We start from the raw sequence: 18,970 nt of genomic DNA, 5'->3' as shown, positions 1-18,970 counted from the left end.
CTGCCATTGATAGTCAGTCCTTACCGCCCGCCTCCTCTTCCAACCTAACCCTCAGAACCTGCCCCTCTGTCCCTGCTGTCCTTATCCTCCACGGACTTGTTGCTCAAGGCCCAGAAGTCCACAAGCTGAGCTGGCTGGCAGCCGCGGCTCCACTCTAGCTCCTGCCGCACCTTCGGCTCTAGCCGCTCAGTCTCGGCTCTTTCCGCCAGACCGCGCATTGCCTGCTGGGTCAAGCAGCTTTCACCTCCTTTGCCGCCCACGCGCTCAGGAGCTCAGGACTCGGCAGGCTGTCTGCAGCTCGGTCGCCTAACTTCTGGCTCCCGTCGATTCCATGTTTCAGGCCAACACCGCGGCACCACCCTCTCCAGCAGCACAGGAGATGGCACAGCCCGCAGGGCCGTCCAACCCCTCGCCGACCACCGTGGCCCCTCAGCAAACAGGTAGCAGGAAGCAGAAAGCCCCCCAGGCAGAGGAGGGCGCTGGGAGCTCTTCGTCGCCAGGACCCTCAGCGGCGATAGCAGCAGCCAAAGCAGGCCAAGCGAAGGTGTCGGTGTCTCTGCAGCTGGTCAAGAGGCCTCAGAGGCCCGTGGCTCGCCATTCCTTGGTGCACTACCTGAAGGGTCGGGCGCTGGGGTACCAGGGCCACCCAAGGCTGGCGGGCTTCGAGGCCGACCTGGGCAGCTACAGGGTCCTCAGGCTGCCAGAGCTGCTGAGGGAACGCCAGCTGTCGCTCGGCCCCCTCAACAAGGTGTTTGCATCGCAGTGGCTAAATGCCAGGCAGGTGGTGTGTGGCACCAAGTGCAACACGCTTTTTGTGGTCGATGTCAAGACCAACCACATCATGCACATTCCTCTGATGCGTGACAGGGTGCCCGACCTCTCCCGTGGCTCGCCCTCCTGTGGCATTCATGCTGTGGAGCTGAATCCCTCCAAGACCCTCATGGCCACTGGAGGGGAAAACCCCAACAGCCTGGCCATCTACCAGCTGCCCACGCTGGATCCCGTGTGCCTAGGAGATTGCCAAGGCCACAGGGACTGGATCTTTGCCATCGCCTGGATGAGTGACACTGTGGCTGTGAGTGGTTCCCGCGATGGCACCGTGGCACTCTGGCGGGTGGATCCCGACATGTTCAATGGCAGCATTGCTGGGCACAAGGATGCGGGCCTTCCAGTGTACGCTCACATCCGTCCTACAGATATGGAGGCCATCCCTAAACCCACTACCAATCCTGGTAACCGCAAAGTTCGAGCCCTTGCATACAGCAACAAAAACCAGGAGCTGGGAGCCTTGTCTCTGGATGGCTACTTCCAACTGTGGAAAGCCCGAAGCTCCCTGTCCAGGCTGCTGTCCCTAAGGCTGCCCTACTGCAGGGAGAGCGTTTGTCTCACCTACTGTGATGAGTTGTCCCTCTATGCTGTCGGATCCCAGTCTCACGTTTCATTCCTGGATTTTTGCCAAGGCCTGCAGAACATCCGGCCACTCTGCTCCCGAGAGGGAGGCACTGGTGTGCGTTCCCTGAGTGTCCACCAGCATATTGTCACCGTGGGAACAGGCCATGGTTCTCTGCTCTTCTATGACATCCGTGCCCAGAAGTTCCTTGAGGAAAGATCTGTAGCCAGTCCAGACATGTTTCCTGGGCCCTCTGGAAGGAAACTCAAGCTCACCTGTGGCAGGGGCTGGATCAACCAGAATGATTTCTTAGAGAATTTCGTTGCTGGTGTAGAGGAATTTCCCAACTCACTCTACACTCACTGCTACAACTGGCCAGAGATGAAGCTCTTCGTGGGTGGGGGCCCACTGTCCTCAGGCCTCCGTGGCAACTATGCAGGCCTCTGGAGCTAAGGTTAGCTGAACTCACAGTATGCATTTATCTTTCAATTGAATCTAACAATGTCCTTTGGGTTTTTAACTCTCTCTCTCTCTCTCTCTCTCTCTCTCTCTCTCTCTCTCTCTCTCTCTCTCTCTCTCTCTCTCTCTCTCTCTTTTTTCTTTCAGGTGGAGCTGGCCCTGATTACCCAGTGTATTTCTTAGCAGAAAGAGAGGAGAAGACGGATGGAGCTGACAGAAGTCGCTTTGAGAAATTTTCTGCATCTCTCCACCATTCTTTGAACTGTTCATACAGATACTTTCCACTAATTCTTAGCTGTGTTGTCTTTGAGTGAGTGATCCATATAGTCTATATGTGGAAGAAAACCCCTGTTATAATGTTAGACTTGTGTATGTGTTGTGTTATTTTACTAGTAGCTGTTTTAAAGACACTCCTTTTAGTTTTCATCATGTATGTGTGATACATTAAAAAGATTTTCTAATAATCAGAGTTTAGACATCTCTTCTGGAGCGCTAACCATAGTTTTATGGCATTGATCCAATTATAAAATACATTCCAGCCAGGCGGCAGTGGCGCACGCCTTTAATCCCAGCACTTGGGAGGCAGAGGCAGGCGGTTCTCTGTGAGTTCGAGACCAGCCTGGTCTACAAGAGTTAGTTCCAGGACAGGCTCCAAAGCTACAGAGAAACCCTGTCTCGAAAAACCAAAAAAATAAAAAAATAAAAAAAAAAATAAAATACATTCCATGTTCCAGATTGCCTACTTTTGGAAATATGTCACTCATGAACTGTGACCATGGTGTATATAGTTTGTATGTTGTTGGTGCAAAACGCACTTTTCTGAAAAGTTTATTATCTGAATGAAACTAGTTGTCGTAGAATCCTGTGTATCGGAATCTCAGTTGATGAGGACGGTTTAGGTATTCAAATGTTCAAGTGTTCTGCTAACTTGAACTTTCAAAATTAATCCAAAAATCAGTATTTTTCTTTCAAGCCTTATCCTAGTTTTATGCTCTGTCTTCTTATTGATCAAAGAATGTACTTGTTTTCACTTCTTGGCTTAGTACTATCAAGACTTGTGGATATATTTGAATGTTTGTGGTGGGAGTAACTTACACAGAGTTTCAGTGCCATCATTCGATGGAGGGATATTAAGTATAAATGTAGAATGTATAGCAGAGAGGGCAGAAAATACACTGCTCTAAGGTATAGAGTGGATATTTTTGCTGTTGCTATTTCTCTTACCAAATGTTATATTTGAGCATATTTTAAACTTTGAAAAATCTGCCTATAAGTTAAGCTAAAAGAAAAAATGCAAAGAAAGCAAATGAGCCCATCCAGCTCACTGTGAAAGAAATGTCGCCTCTTTATAAGCTCCAAATTAGTTAGATTTTATGTTGTGGACATCATAGATTCATACTTAACAGTGGAATATGTGCATCACTAAAGCCTCTCATTCTATGCCTCTAAAGGTAATAATATGTGACTGTGACGATGCAGTATGATTTTCCAATAGAGGAGCTGGGAATTAGAATAGATAGGTATGATCAAAGAACTTTGCCATTCAGATTAATAGAGGTAGTGGGATGCTATACAGGTGTATTGGACTTGTTCTTAGGTGAGAATAGTGAAAGTGATAAAGCAGCCAGGCCTTCCTCAAAACTGGCCAGGATAGGTTAGCCCAGGATTGGTATTGAGCCACGTTTCCTTTTCCTTAAACATCTGACATGTATTTTGCTTTGGCATTGATAAACTACATGCTGTTCAGTACCAAACCTAAATTGTTGAAAAGAATTAATTGTGAGCTAGATATACAAAATAGTCAAATGTTTGTTTATAGAGATGATGCAGGTTCATTCCGCAAATTATACAGTTTTGCTACATATCTTTGCATTTCCTTTGCTTGCATGTATGGTTCCAACTCTGTTATAAGTGATTTGAGAGCAGAGATTGTAAATTCCTGATGGAGGATTCCCATTGGCTAATAAAGAAACTGCCTGGCCCATTTGATTGGCCAGCCCTTAGGTGGGCGGAGTAGACAGAACAGGAAGAAGGAAGTGAGGTAGATGGCTCAGTCAGATGCTACGCCTCTCTTAAGTTAGACAGACTGCCGTGCCTCTCCTCAGAGAGAGATGCCAGATGCGATGAAGCTCCAGCCCAAGATGGACGTATGCTAGAAACTAAATGGTAAGGCACCATTTCGTGGTGCTACACAGATTATTAGATATGGTTAATCAAGATGTGAGTGAGAGGCTGAAAATAATGGGCCAGGCAGTGTTTAAAAGAATACAATTTGTGTGTTGTTATTTCGCGTGTAAAGCTAAACATGGCGAGAGCAGGGCAGTGGGAAACCGCCCGCAGCCCCTCACTACAGAATGGTGCACAGACGTGGATAAATGAATCCACAGAAAGCTTGAGAAAGCTTGGGAAAGAATAGAGTAAAGCATGGCTTCTTGGTAGCAGCAATTTCTCAGGTCTGAACGTCTGCTTGTTTGTTTTCAGTTGTAGCAGGAAAAAAGTTGTGCTGTTTTAAAAATGCCAGCTTTCTGGGCCGCCCTGCCAGGGCAAACTCTGACTCTTTCAAGCAGGCGGTCCTGACTATGGAGCTTTTGAGTGTTGTTTAACACTGTTGCAGCTTGCTTGCTGGCAGGGACCTTGAACCGCCAGTGTTGTGGTACCTCTGCCATGAGGCTGGAAAGCTAGGAATGGGCTGGATCTAGCCGCCAAAGTCACGGCTTTAGTCCTACTGATATTGTTTGGTAAAGTAAAGACTCATGTAGTCAGAAAGATAGATATACAGTAAACGAAAAATTCAAAGTCGAAGAAAATGTCTAAGTGGTTTACACTGTGTTAAAAATATATGCAGGCTAAAGGTTAAAGTTCTTAAAAGTAAAAAAAAAGGAAGTAGTTTGTTGTGGTGGTACACACCTTTAATCCCAACACTTGGGAGGCAGAGGTAGATTGACCTCTGTGACTTCAAGGTGTGGCAGCACACACCTTTAATCCCAATGCCTGGGAGGCAGAGACAGACAGATCTCTGTGAGTTCTAGGTGTGGTAGCTTACGCCTTTAATCCCAGCACTTGGGAGGCAAAGGCAAGTGGATCTCTGAGAGTTCAAGGACAGCCTGGTCTGCAGAGTTATTCCAGGACAAAGATATACAGAGAACTTTTCAAAACATAAAAAAATAAAAGTAAAAATAAACGAAATAGAGGTTAAAATAAAGCCAATCAAAGATGGAAATACACAAAGAATCTTGATGCTGTATACTATTATGCTTTCTTTGAATTGTTTGAATGCTGAGGAAGGAGCAACAGCTGCTAAAAGATATTTATTTACAAATGCTGCTAAACTATTCCAGAAGAGATATTTTGAAAATACCTTGACTTCAGAATTTGGATCTAAGGATATGATACTTTGGAAAAGAGATTCTTCTTTTGTTTTTACAGAAAATGAGACCCTATGGATTGCTTCTATCCCAATATGGTATGATAGACCACACCCTCCTGAAAGATTGCTGTGAACACCCTCAAAAAATTACTTCACCCAACTAATGGCTGAGATGAACCTGGCACACAGGTTACTCCATGAAAGATCTGATTAACAGCGTCCCCATTCAGCAGGAAGCAGTTTGGAGAGAAAAAACTACGTCCATGTTCCCAAATATTGTTTATAAATGTTCTTTTACATTTAAAGGGGGATATGATATGGAGATGAATAATTTGCATTGATATGGATTTTGCTTTAGTGATTTAAATTTAAGGTCAGTTTTGTTATATGTATACGTATTTCTGATACTGATTAAGGTATTGTGATTGTGTACTTCACTTAAAATGTAATGTATAATTAGGAAATATAGGTTGTTGATGGATAGTCATCAATAATAGTTAAGCTTGTAGTCATGTTAGATTTTCTATATATAGAGAGATATATTTCAGTAAGATAGACATTCTTCATATCTTTCAAAGACTACAGAATATTCCACTTAAATGTCTTAATAACTTAGGACTTTTCATGACAATGAGACACATCTGCTCCTGGCAGCACAAACTACTTCAAGAGAAAGATGGGCATCGAAGAGGCTACTTATGGACTTTGCTAGCCATTTGGGCAAGAAACTGCTCTTGCCTGGACTATTGCATAAACTGGACACAGAGAACCCTCAAAGAGGGGACTGCTGAACTTGCCTAAAGGTGAGATGATCTTTCAGGGTTCCTGCTTCATGAAAGAGTTTATGAGACATTCTGCAGGACACAGCAGATACTGAGTGAACTGCCTTTGAAACTTCAAGCTTCATGGAAACGTCTGCTGGAAACTATGGGCCTGTAGGCTGAAGATGGATGCCCCAACAGTACAAAAGAACTTTGGGTGACTGTCCAGGCAGCGAGATGTCTCTGTCATTTCTAGAGTTTGGAAGTTGCTTATTTCTTGTTTACTTAGGTAATATTATACCCTTCTGGAATCTTTGATGGAGTTGAAGAATAGATAGATAGTTATAGTTTTCCTTAGTTATGATAAAAGATAAAGTAGATACAAATATTGTAACTAATTCTTACTTGATAACTGTTTTGTTATATGTAATTTTACTATGTTAAAGTTAAAGCCTTTTTTTTAAACAGAAAAAGGGGAAATGATGGAGGATTCCCATTGGCTAATAAAGAAACTGCCTGGCCCATTTGATTGGCCAGCCCTTAGGTGGGCGGAGTAGACAGAACAGGAAGAAGGAAGTGAGGTAGATGGCTCGGTCAGATGCTACGCCTCTCTTAAGTTAGACAGACTGCCGTGCCTCTCCTCAGAGAGAGATGCCAGATGCGATGAAGCTCCAGCCCAAGATGGATGTATGCTAGAAACTAAATGGTAAGGCACCACTTCGTGGTGCTACACAGATTATTAGATATGGTTAATCAAGATGTGAGTGAGAGGCTGAAAATAATGGGCCAGGCAGTGTTTAAAAGAATACAATTTGTGTGTTGTTATTTCGCGTGTAAAGCTAAACATGGCGAGAGCAGGGCAGTGGGAAACCGCCTGCAGCCCCTCACTACAAATTCCCATCTTTTATTTCTTTATTTGTATACCAAGGCCGAACAAAGGCAATCAGTTAGTAATTACTGATTTTTTTTTTGCCAATGGAAACCTGCACTTCAAATTGTAATAAATACTTGCTATTGCATAATAAAAAACCTTGCTGTGTGATTCCCTGTCCTGTTTTTCTTTAAATTTTCCCTAATTCATTTTCAGGGCAGGTTGTAGAACTTCATTCATTGATAAATAAAGTAATACGTGATACGTAGAGATGAACAAAATTTTACTTTTCATATCTAACTGAATATTAATCCTTTAAAATAAAAAAATGAGATTTGAAGATTTCTTTAAAACAATGGTTTATTTTACAGAAATATATTTGAAATTTTTCAAATATAGGTTTTTAGTTTAGAAATAATTTATATAGGTAATTAATTTGAAAAATTTAATCAACCTATTAGCTGCCCAATATAAGTGGTATGGTATTGGGGGTTCAATAGAAATAAGAATAGAAATACAGAAAAGGTCCTTCCATATTGGATGAGATTTAAAATAAACAATTAAAAGTAAAGATTTAGTCTGAATTCTTCTCTGAATTGATTCCTTTTTTTCATGTAGGGTGGTTTTTTCTTTCTTAGGGGAAAGGGAATGGGAAAGGAGGGAATGGAGGGGTGACCAGCTTCTGGGGACAGGAGTAGCAGAAGAGAAGAGAGAGTCAGAGGCGGGGAGACAGACAGACAGAGAGAGAGAGAGAGAGAGAGAGAGAGAGAGAGAGAGAGAGAGGGAGAGGGAGAGGGAGAGGAACATAGTGAATATGCACAGAAGATGCTCTAAGTCGCTGTAGCTGAAGACACATCCTGTCAGGATACTGAGGGCACACCAGTACAGATGCCTAATACTAACAGGCTAGCCTGGGACTAGCTACTAGGCAAGCCTTAAACTCATCGTCTGTCTCTACTTCAGAGTGCTAGAACTAAAGGTATGTATCACTAAACCTGGTATAAATAAAACTTTATGAGAAATAAAAGATATCATTTATGATTCTGGGGACAAATTAGGAAGGGAGGTAGACACAATTAAATACATCTGAAACAGAAGCAATACTATGACTTCATTAAATGAAAATTGAATTACTTTTAGTTGTTATGAGTGTCTACGTGACTTATTTTATATTACACACATAATCAGAGCATATTCGGGTGATAAATTCTCTAAAAATCAAATATGTACAGGTTTTCAGAATTCCTTGAACCTGGGCATGCTGGTGCTTGCTTTGAATCCTAGCAATTGGGCAGCAGAGGCAGAGACAGGCAGATCTTTGAGTTCCAGGACAGACTAGTCTATAGGGTGAGTTCCAAAGCAGCCAGAGCTACACAGACAAAACCTTTTTCAGACAAATGGAAAAAAAAAAAACGTTTCAGTGTCAACATAATCGCCAGCTCTCTTTAAATTTATGATATTATAGGGTATATACCTTTTAGAAGACTGTCACAAATTTGGATAAGTTTTAATAGCTAAACAGCCTAATTGTGATTATCATTTCGATTTTAGACACTTGAAATAATTTCGAAATTATTACATTCTGAACATAAGTGTCTGTTGCTGTACATGTATAAACTGCATTTTGAAATATATATTTATTCTTTACAGTTTTCGTACCTACACAAAACATGTTTTGATCCAATCCACCCCCCTGCACACTGCTTCAACTTTTCCAGAACTAGAAATCCTTCTCACTATATTTCTCTATAAACTTCATGTCCTCTAATTTCAGATCTCTGAATGTAATTCCTCCTGCCAATATGTACCAGATTGTAGGACCAACTTCTGGAGCTGTAGTTCTCTACCTGTGAGTTATGACTCCCTTGGGGGTTGTATATTAGATATCCTGCTCTCAGATATTTATATTATGATTCATAGCAGTAGTATAATTACAGTTATGAAGTAGCAATGAAATAACTTTATGAGTGGGGGTCACCACAACATGAGGAACTGCGTTAAAGGTGCACAGCAATAGGAAACTTGAGAGTCACCTACTAGGACTCTCAGCCCTGAAGAAAACTGGCTTTCCAATCCCCAAAAGTCCTCTGCTATCTAAAACTTCTCAACTACATGTGGGGCTTTGTGAGAGACCCCTCAAAGATGCCAACCTAGTAAGAAACTGATGAGCACAGTCCACTTTATGTCTATAATGTATGAGTTACCTATCATTGCTGCGTGAAAAACTACCAATAACCACTCATTTATTTACTCCTGCAAGCATACACATACAAATCCTTGTGCTAGGATTTCTGGTTTTAAGTCAGGAGATGGCCATTTTGGCTCCTAATGTGGTCCTGTAGTTTTTTTTGTTTTTTTTTTTGTTTTTGTTTTTTGTTTTTGTTTTTGTTTTTTTTTGAGTTCCATGCATTATGTAGCAGTTTTAAGCTGGGAGAAAAAATAATACAATGATAAGACTGATGAATAAAGAGGCAGAATTAATAGCTTGAGGAAACTTCTGATATTTCTAAAGAAACAGGATCCCTTGAAAAGCAAAGAGTAAACTGATTCTCCATTAAAGGGTTTCAGTAACTGGAGTATTATTATTTTACAGTATAATCAAAAGAAAGAAGAAAAGAAGGCCCCATGGACAGCAACATTTGGGATCAATTTTTAGTGCCATAACATTAAAACAAATAGCCCTGTAAATTATTTCAAATGTGATCAGTCAAAGTAATATCACCTCCTGTAGGAATCAAATATTATTAAAAGTGATAAATAGACAAATTAATTTCAAACTATTCCAGAAACCTATAAAGGCAGATACTGTATCTCAGTTACAGGAGCAGTCAGTCTATTTTTAGTTCAATATTTTAAGACTAGCTTTGATTGGACAATATGGTTATTGATAATTTGCATGTGGTTTATCAGTGTGAATTCAGGAATAGAAATTTTAAATAGATTTGTTGTCCAAAGGTGACATTTGCTAGACACTTAAAAGGTACACAAAGGGGTTGGGATCTAAAATGCTGGTAAATATGTAGTTATATAGTTATAGTATATAGAAGTTATATAGGCTTAAAGTAGCCTAGAATGAGTGGGAAGGAAATGAAGCAGCTAACAATAGAAATAATAACTTAGAGCACCAGCATGAGATGCAGAGACAAGTACTATTCTGCAATCAGAGAAAATGAAGTTCACTGAAGTTGAGGATCCCTGAAATATAATTTATGTAATATTAAAACAATTGCACATATAAATAATAAAATTATTATTAATGTCAAATATAGAAGTCTAAATGTGCTACCAAAATCTGTAATAGAAAATGAGAAATAAAATTAAAACTAAGAATGCTGAGAGCAGCAAAATATTAGAAACTTTAAAGAATGCTGATCAATTTTATTAAATGTATTAAAGTTATATTTCAAAGAAACACTGAGAAGACTTGATAATGAGGAATAATCCTTCAGATTATTCATCAAATTTAGTTTAAAAGAATGTTAATAATTTTGGACTAAATTTATTTTTTTTTCTGTTGTTGAATCTTCATTCCATTTTGGAGTGAGTGTGATTCTGACTTCATAAAAATAATTTGGAATTGTTTCATCAGTTTCTATTTTATGGATTAATTTGAGGAGTATTGGTGTTACCTCTTTGAATACTGGTAGAATTAAGCTCTGAATATATCTTATTCTTGGATTTTCATTTTAGTTGGGAGATTTTTATCTATTGTTTTCAATATAGGTGGATGGTATGGACCTATTTAAATTACTAAACACATCTTCAGTGTCATTCACTGCAATTTTATATGTATGAATTGTAGATTTAAAGATATATTTATGTAACATTGAGAGAAGTATCATTAGATGTAAAATAAATTATAAAAATCATATTAAATAGTCAAAATATGATTTTATTTCTAATAAGTATTGTTCTTCCAAATTAAACAAAAAATGAGTAAGTTCTGTTTTTCTCTAGATGGAAGATGCATTCTTAGATCTTTATGACCACATTTGTAATTTTTCTTAGTCTCAGTTCTAATACTGTATAATTTTATAAAGCTTTCTTGTCATTTTTTAGGAAATGTCCCCACTTGTCCCTAAACATATTCATTAAAGAACCCTGTCCATGCCGGGCGGTGGTGGCGCATGCCTTTAATCGTAGCACTCGGGAGGCAGAGGCAGGCAAATCTCTGTGAGTTCGAGACCAGCCTGGTCTACAAGAGCTAGTTCCAGGACAGGCACCAAAGCTACAGAGAAACCCTGTCTCGAAAAACCAAAAAAAAAAAAAAAAGAACCCTGTCCATCTTATTTTAAGCATATAATCTTACTTTATGATTAATATATTCATTTAGGAATGTTGCAAAAGGAGCAGCAGGCTGCTTCCCACATCCCAGCTCGTGGCTAGCTTTACCCTAAATAATTACATGGAAACTGTATTCGTTTAAACACTGCCTGACCTATTAGCTCTAGCCTCTTACTGGCTAACTAGCAGCCCATACAATGAAATGTCTCTTTATATTTAGCTCCTTTACAGTCAAAAAATTTAAAGAAAATACAATATACAGAATCTAAACACTGAATTTTCCATTTTTAGGTGGTTTATTTTTTATTTCTTTTAATCTATAATTATCTGTATCTATACTTTATTCTCTATATTCTTTTTCTTCTCCCAAACCTATGTACACTCATCCAAAACTGTGACACTTTTAGACATCTTTTATGTTTTAATCTGTCCTATTGTGAATCTGTAATACATTACTGTCCAAGAACACTTCTTAAAATGATAAGCACTTCTTAAAAACTTTAGCTTGTGCCACATAGGAGTAATATGGTACCACCTGTTTTCTGCTCAGTCTAAACCTTAACTGCACTGTTATTATGGTAATTACGATAGATCCTGCTTGGAATCAGCACAGTTCAGCATGGCAGACCCGAAGCTGCTTTTGCCTCAGCCATTTGGTGCCCCCAAGCCAAGCACAGTTCCAGACACACAGCAAGTCCACATTGCCATCAAGCAAGCATTTTACTCACAAAACCCCATTCAAATCTCTGTCTCCAGCAGGAGACAGGGGGTGTGGGAGAAGCATAGCCCAGAAAACCAGTGTTTTAATACTGCACAGATTTTTTTTTGCCTCCAGGTAGGAGCCATACTCAGCACTTTAACTCTGAGAATAAGCTTTTTATCTCAGTTACAGCCTAATTTGCCAGGCAGACCAATGCACAGCCTGAAAACATCTCTGTGTATGGTGACAACAGAAATCCACCATGCGCTCCTGTTTGTGCATGCCTAGTAAACCTGATGCCACTGCCTGCCCAGGCCTGGAGCAGTGAGCCATTGGCATGGTCTCAGAGTTCTTTCTTCCTGATCCCGAGTGGGCATACAAACATCCGGGCCCAGAAATGCTCCATAGCTGGAGGTTGCACCAGCTGCATAGACCAGGAAGCTGCATTTTACAATGGTGCAGCTTTTTTCCTGCTGACACTGCTGAGTCAGGAAAATTTCTCTGCAGCACACCCTAGAAAACAGCAAAAAGCTGTGTTAAACTCTCTCTCTCCGTTTTGAGCCCTCTCAGGTTTTTAAGTGGATTTAGTCCATCAGGTTGGAATGTCAATTATTGCAAAAGGAGCAGCTTGGTGCTTCCTGCAGCCCAGCTCACAGCTAGCTTTACCCGAAATAATTACACAGAACCTGTATTCATTTAAACACTGCCTGGCCCATTAGCTCTAGCATCTTACTGGCTAACTCTCACATCTTGAATAACCCATTTCTAATAATCTGTGTAGCACCACGAGGTGGTGGCTTACCTGGAAGATTCTAACCTATGTCCATCTTGGGCCGGAGCTTCATAGCTGCTGCCTGACTCTGCTTCTTTCTCCAAGCATTCTGTTAGGTCTACTCCACCTATCTAAACTGCTTTCCTATCAAAAGGCCAAGGCAGAGTAAAGCAATATGGAGGACAACAATGAAGAATTATGATACCATTTTAAAAATCTAATTGATATACTTCCTATATGACCTGGCGGTCTCACCGTCAGGAATTTACCAAATCAAAAAGAAAGTAGGGAAAGGAAATAGGAAGAGGGAGGCAGTAGCCAGGGACAGTAGTCCCTGCAGGCTGACCAGGAAGTAAAGGGGGTTGAGGAATGTCTGTGCTCCATCTCCCTGGCTGCTGCCATGGGTCAGGAACTCACTCACCCCTCTTATAGACCAGCAGACACTATATTTTAAAACTTTTAACCACCTCAAAATTCACTCCATTTACTTAGTTCACATCTGAAGATCTGGTTGTACCTACTTGACAATGATGATGCTATTGCTGCAAAATCTCCAGATGAGCTTATGCTTGTGCTTGTAGCTATACTGATAATTGTGCATATAGTTGATCGAGATGGTTATGGGGACAACCAATCAATTTCTAAATGGGTTGAAGGCCACACTTGCTGTAAGAAATCCTTCAGCCAGTAACTTTTCAGTTACCAGCACACTTGGGCATGGCCTCTTATACTTTAAATGCTGCCATAATGCAGGCCCACACACTCTCTCTCTTCTGGCTGTTGGATTCAATTGATGTTTTCCTTTCAAGCAGAAACCTGAGATCTGTGAGTCTACTCCCAAATTAAAAAAAAAACCTTTATTATGCTCACTTTTGAGCTAGTATTAGATTTCAATTTAGCATCCGTCTTTACGCACTACAGGAGAAAAATACATGTCTATAAATTTGACCAAGGCTAGGGAGCTCACCAGGCCTATGGGTGAATCTACTGGCGATTATTTTGCTTAAGTGATAAAGTATAAAACTACCCTCTAAGTTCTTATCTTTATGCCCATGGCTTAGTATAGTTATCAGAACTCATCAAAGAAGTTTAAAAAAGAAACTCACAGCTCATCAATGTACAGAGAATGAATGTTACTGGAGTGTTAAGTCTACCTGGTACATCTATATGACCCCCTGCCACACAAGGCTTAAGGACTATTGCAGAAGGTATGGCAAGAAGACAAAGAACCAGAAATCAAGGAGAAAATAGTGTCATCTTTACCATGACAGGATCATTGCACACATGAACTCATGGTAGTGGTATGGCCTGCATGAGACCTACACAAGATCAGTCCAGTCAACATTCCAGCCTGGAGAGCCAGGATAATTCTGAGCTACTGCTTCACCTTACATTATGTCCCAAATGTGGCCTACTTTCAATATTCCTAATTTATTTAAAAAATATTTATTAATTTTGTGTGTGTATGCATGGGTTCATTTATGTATATCACTTGTGTGAAGAACTGAAGAAAACTTTTAAGAACTAGGCCTCTCTTTCTACTAAATAGGTCCCAGAAATTGGGCTCATATCCACAGATGTATATTGTATGCTTTTTTTTCTGTCATTTTTTATGACCATTATTGGATCAATCTAGAAAATAACCAGTTAGACACTGGTTACATGATTACTTACATATGTTAAAAGACAAAGATCTGGAAGCTTGAAGTGCTGATGTATACAAATGTACCTACAAAGATAAGAGATAGATAGATAGATAGATAGATAGAGAAGAAAACGGCACTTTTCAAGACAAAATATTTTAAGAATTCAAAATAAAAAATGCAATCATCTGTATTATGTTTGAAAAGTATGTATAAATTATATTAAATGATAAGGTAGGTTCACACCTACATATTGGTAATTTTAGATTCATTAATATCTTTAGATGATCTTTCTATTGTTTTGGTTTTAATTAGTAAAAAATGGTTTCAGCTCTGCATTATTTATAGCCATACCTCTTACCTTTGGCACTGTGTATTATTTTCATCATCTGAATCAATAACTATCACAGGAGTTTGAATTGCAGCAGGTTGTTCCTGAAGAAAAATAAGCATATTGGTTTCTATTGTTGCTGTCATCATTTTAGCATCTCTGAGAGTCAAACATACAGCCTTGTACAGAGTAGAGTTATAACTTCTCCCAGCCCCCTAATTGGCACTTAAATACATTGTATACTAAAAATGACCTAAAATTTATGGCATACCTTACATATTCAAGTTAAAACTGATCCATATAAGTGTGAAGAAAACACTGGGTTTATAGATATGAAAACAAGGTGTACATATACAATGGTTCGGCCTTTGTATATAGTAGATCTAGGAGAAAAATTTCACTTTGACTCAAGTTCACTGCTCACTATTTTATATCATCATACTGTAAAGACTTTCCTGATGACTATCCCTCTGTTATCTAGAGATATGTTCTCCAAAACATTCCCCAATATAGAAACAATGTCATAGAGGCCCAGAGAGAAAAACTTGAGGAAATCACAAAAAGATCCTGGTGTTATGATATGGAGACTAGTGGAATAAGGGTGAGCCAAGAAAGATTCTTTTTCTCTTTCTCAGTAGAGCAAGTAGATCTTGGGGCTGAGTCATACGTCTTAGAAATCTGCATTTTCATTGTAGATGATGAAATTCAGGTCCCAGAGAGTTAATAAAAAAAGAATAATGAATGAGGCAATCAAATTAGACCAACTTCCTTAAGTTTTCCCCTCTATACCACTTTTTTATTGTCTTCAATATATAGAAGTGGTTTATTCTACAATTGAATGTTGGATCTACTATGCCATCACAATAGGAACTTGGCCCACAGGCCAAATAGAGCTCCTCAACTGGAGCTAATACTGTCCAATCTACAGTGTTCTAGTCCTGCTTGTATCTGCTGATAGTACCTCCATTCATTGCAAATCATGGAATTTCCATGCCTGTGACTACAATCAGTCCAGACATGCCATTCATATCTGGGTAGCTCCATAATGGTCTCTTATGTTTTGTTATCCTCCTATAAAGCAGCCTGGTCACTTCAGTACAGATCATAGTACTAATCTGCTTACCAGTATACTTAGTATAAATCCCATATGCATTACTAATACAGTAAAGTTCTATATGATCTGTTCCCTGCCTGCCTCCACTATCCCCTAACCTCTTATTTGAGTCACATAAGCAAGTTGTTCCTTCAAACTCTCCAAACTGTGGACAAGGCACTTTCTGCCCAGATTGCCTTTGTTAGTTTTTGGGATCCTATACTCCAAAAACAAATCTCCAGAAAGAGATATCTTATCAACTCTCACCCTTCTGACATTTGTCATCAATGCTTTCTTTATTGCCTATGCCTATGTATATCCCTGGCACTTATCACAATATCTAGGATATTAGAATTATCTCATGTTATTGAAAGAATAAACTAAAGGAATTTTAATCTATCATTCGGATGCTAAATCTAGCTTTTCCTTTGAGAGTTAAAATCCTTCACAATCAACTACCTAAGAGAAAAACAGTGTTGTTGTTACATGGAAATTCACTTCCTAACAGAAAAATACAACTATTTTTCTCTAGTGAATACCGAGTGTTTGTGCACTGATGTCCAAAGGCTGAAAGTGAAAATGATGTGCCCTTCGAAGTGGGAGAAACATACAGCATACTCACTGATTCAGCTCTTGTGGGAAGAACTGAAATGGTTCCCACAAGATAATACTGCTGCTCCCTTAACAGCCTTGGAGTTGAGGACCAAATGTTTCTGCTACTATGGCCATAGTTTCCAAAAATTACAAATGACTCTAAGGGAGATAGACACAATGGAAATTAAATTAAAAGATATACTAAATAAGCAAGGAGACTGACAACTGCCATATCACAATGCTGTTTAACATCCCATAGGCAGTTTTCAAGATTCTGAGCCTTGGGATTCTCCGTGTCCTCCTTCCCTTCCAGCCCAGTTCCCCAGATGGTCATTGCCAAAATATGAGTCAGTCAACTGAAAATCAAATGTGAATTTTTACTGATGTCAATCTTTGGCTGTTGCCCTATGAATTATTGTGGTAGTCTCTAAAAGAAGTGTGTGTGTGTGTGTGTGTGTGTGTGTGTGTGTGTGTGTTTATGTGTGTGTATGTGTGTGTAAATGTACATACATCTGTCCAAGTGTTTGGAAATGATATTTCCTTTAACTTCCAAGGAACATGAGAAATAGTTTAACAAGCATTTGGGTACCTGAAGCACTAAGTATATCTTACCTCTGATTACCTGAGATGTTTTATGGCTCTGAAGCATTTATTTTAATTAGGTATATTGATTTCTCAGATTGAACTTCCTTAAATATCAAAAATTGCACACCAGGCCCCATAGTACATATGAGATAAATGACAAACTTCTTTCCCCAGGTTAGTGTACAGAACTTTAGTGCCTATGTTTTACATATTTGTCCATGATAGGATGTTTGAATTCTAGACCCTAGTTCTAAATCCAATCTGTGGCATGGTTTACAAACTACAAAATTTATTTGTAAATTTGGGTATTCATGGAGTCCCCTTTAAAATTGTCAGTGCATTAAACTTTTCTGATTAAATTTTAAATTTTATTTTGTTTTATAAGGGGAAAGAGCCATATTTTACCAATGTAAACCACCATGTTTCAATATGGCCCCACCTTATATATTTCCCTATTATTTTGTTTTTATTTATTTGTTTGTTTATTTATTTATTTATTTATTTGAAATTTCCACCTCCTCCCCACCTACCATTTCCTTCTCACTCCCTCCAATCCCCTTCCCCCTCCCTCTCCAGTCCTTAGAGCAGTTAGGGTTCCCTGCCCTGTGGGAAGTCCAAGGTCCTCCCCCCTCCATCTAGGTCTAGGAAGGTGAGCACGCAAACAAACCAGGTGCCCATAAAGCCAGTATATGCAGTAGAATCAAAACCATTGTCCGTGGCTTCTCAGTCAGCCCTTGTTGACAGTCACCTTCAGACAGTCCGGTTTGATCACATTCTCCATCAGTCTCAGTCCAGCTGGCCTTGGTGAGCTCCCATTAGATCAGTCCCACCATCTCAGTGGGTAGATGCACCCCTCGTGGTCCTGACTTCCTTGCATGTTCTCCCTCCTTCTGTTCCTCATTTGGACCTTGGGAGCACAGTCCAGTGCTCCAATGTAGGTCTCTGTCTCTATCTTCATCCATTGCCAGATGAAGGTTATATGTTGATATGCAAGATATTCTTCAGTGTGGCTATGGGACAAAGCCAGTTCAGGCATCCTCTCCTCTGCTGCCCAAGGAACAAGCTGGGTACATCTTCTTGGACCTGGGAACCCCTCTAGAGTCAAGTTCCTATTATTTTGTTAATGTCTAATAGGTGTACCCAGAAATCGTGTGAGTATAGGGGTATCAGAGATTTTGTAAATACCAAGAATAGAAGAACATGTATTACATGTAGTAATCAGGAATATATCACTCGTTAACATAATTTAAAGATCATGAGCTGAGTTGCTTACCATCATAAGAATCTTGCAAATACAAGACAAATTTCACATGCTGAAATTTGAGTAAAGTCCCTCTGGGTAAACACGCCTTCATTTTGTTTTCTTACATAACAGCAAAATTCAATAAGTCTTCCAACTAAAATTAGCAAGAATCAAAGTATTATGGTCGTAAGGATTATTTCAGAAAATGAAAGGCTTTTTTAGTCAAAGCAACAGTTTTTAGGAAGTACGAGTTTCTCCATGTAGCCCTAGAACTCACTCTGTAGATTAGGCTGGCCTCAAACTCACAGAGTTCTGCCTGCCTCTGCCTCCTGAGCTATAGGATTAAAAGAGTGCCCCACCACAACTGGCTCAAGAAAACATTTTAAAGAATATAGTTTTCTTTCCATGAATGCTGGTGCCCACAGGGCTATCATCTGTAGAATGGGGTACTAGCCAGAAGAAAAACACTGCTATTTATACAGCACTACTGTGACAAGAGAAATATTGCTGTAATTAGGGAATAGGGTAAAGAACAAGACAGGGATGGGGATTTGAATTTTTATTAACATTATATCAGTTGTACTAAACAATGAATTCCCTTACTTCCTCCTCCTCCCTTTTTGGAGAGTAAGTTCTTACTCTGAATTCCAAATTGACCTAAAATTCACTGTGTAGCTCAAACTGACCTCCAACTTGTAATTATCTTCTTAGCCTCTTGAGTGTCAGTATCATAGAAATGAACCTCTGCCTCTAGCTTGACAATGGGTTTCATTATGATATTTCACACGTGTATATAGTTGGTTTTGATTGTATTCACCCTTCCTCTTTCTTTGATAATCTTTACCCACTGGTTGGCATCTCTCTCTCTTCTATGTTC

General features: G+C 39.6%; 1 protein-coding gene across 1 annotated transcript; it reads left to right on the top strand.

Moving 5' to 3' along the window:
* Positions 1-331: 331 nt before the first annotated feature.
* LOC119805268 (DDB1- and CUL4-associated factor 12-like protein 1) lies at positions 332-2,373 on the top strand. Its single transcript, XM_038317202.1, has 2 exons — positions 332-1,844; positions 1,997-2,373. The coding sequence occupies exon 1, from the start codon at positions 332-334 to the stop codon at positions 1,841-1,843; it is 1,512 nt and encodes a 503-aa protein (XP_038173130.1). The 3' UTR covers position 1,844; positions 1,997-2,373.
* The last annotated feature ends 16,597 nt before the right edge of the window (positions 2,374-18,970 follow it).

Source organism: Arvicola amphibius, chromosome X (assembly GCF_903992535.2).
Source record: "Arvicola amphibius chromosome X, mArvAmp1.2, whole genome shotgun sequence".
Taxonomy (NCBI): Eukaryota; Metazoa; Chordata; class Mammalia; order Rodentia; family Cricetidae; genus Arvicola; species Arvicola amphibius.
The sequence above is the reverse complement of the archived record's forward strand: the minus strand, read 5'-3'. Positions and strand labels throughout refer to the sequence as shown.

Bases quoted from the DNA above. Each gene is read 5' to 3' on its own strand.
- LOC119805268 (XM_038317202.1), top strand. From the start codon at position 332: ATGTTTCAGGCCAACACCGCGGCACCACCCTCTCCAGCAGCACAGGAG.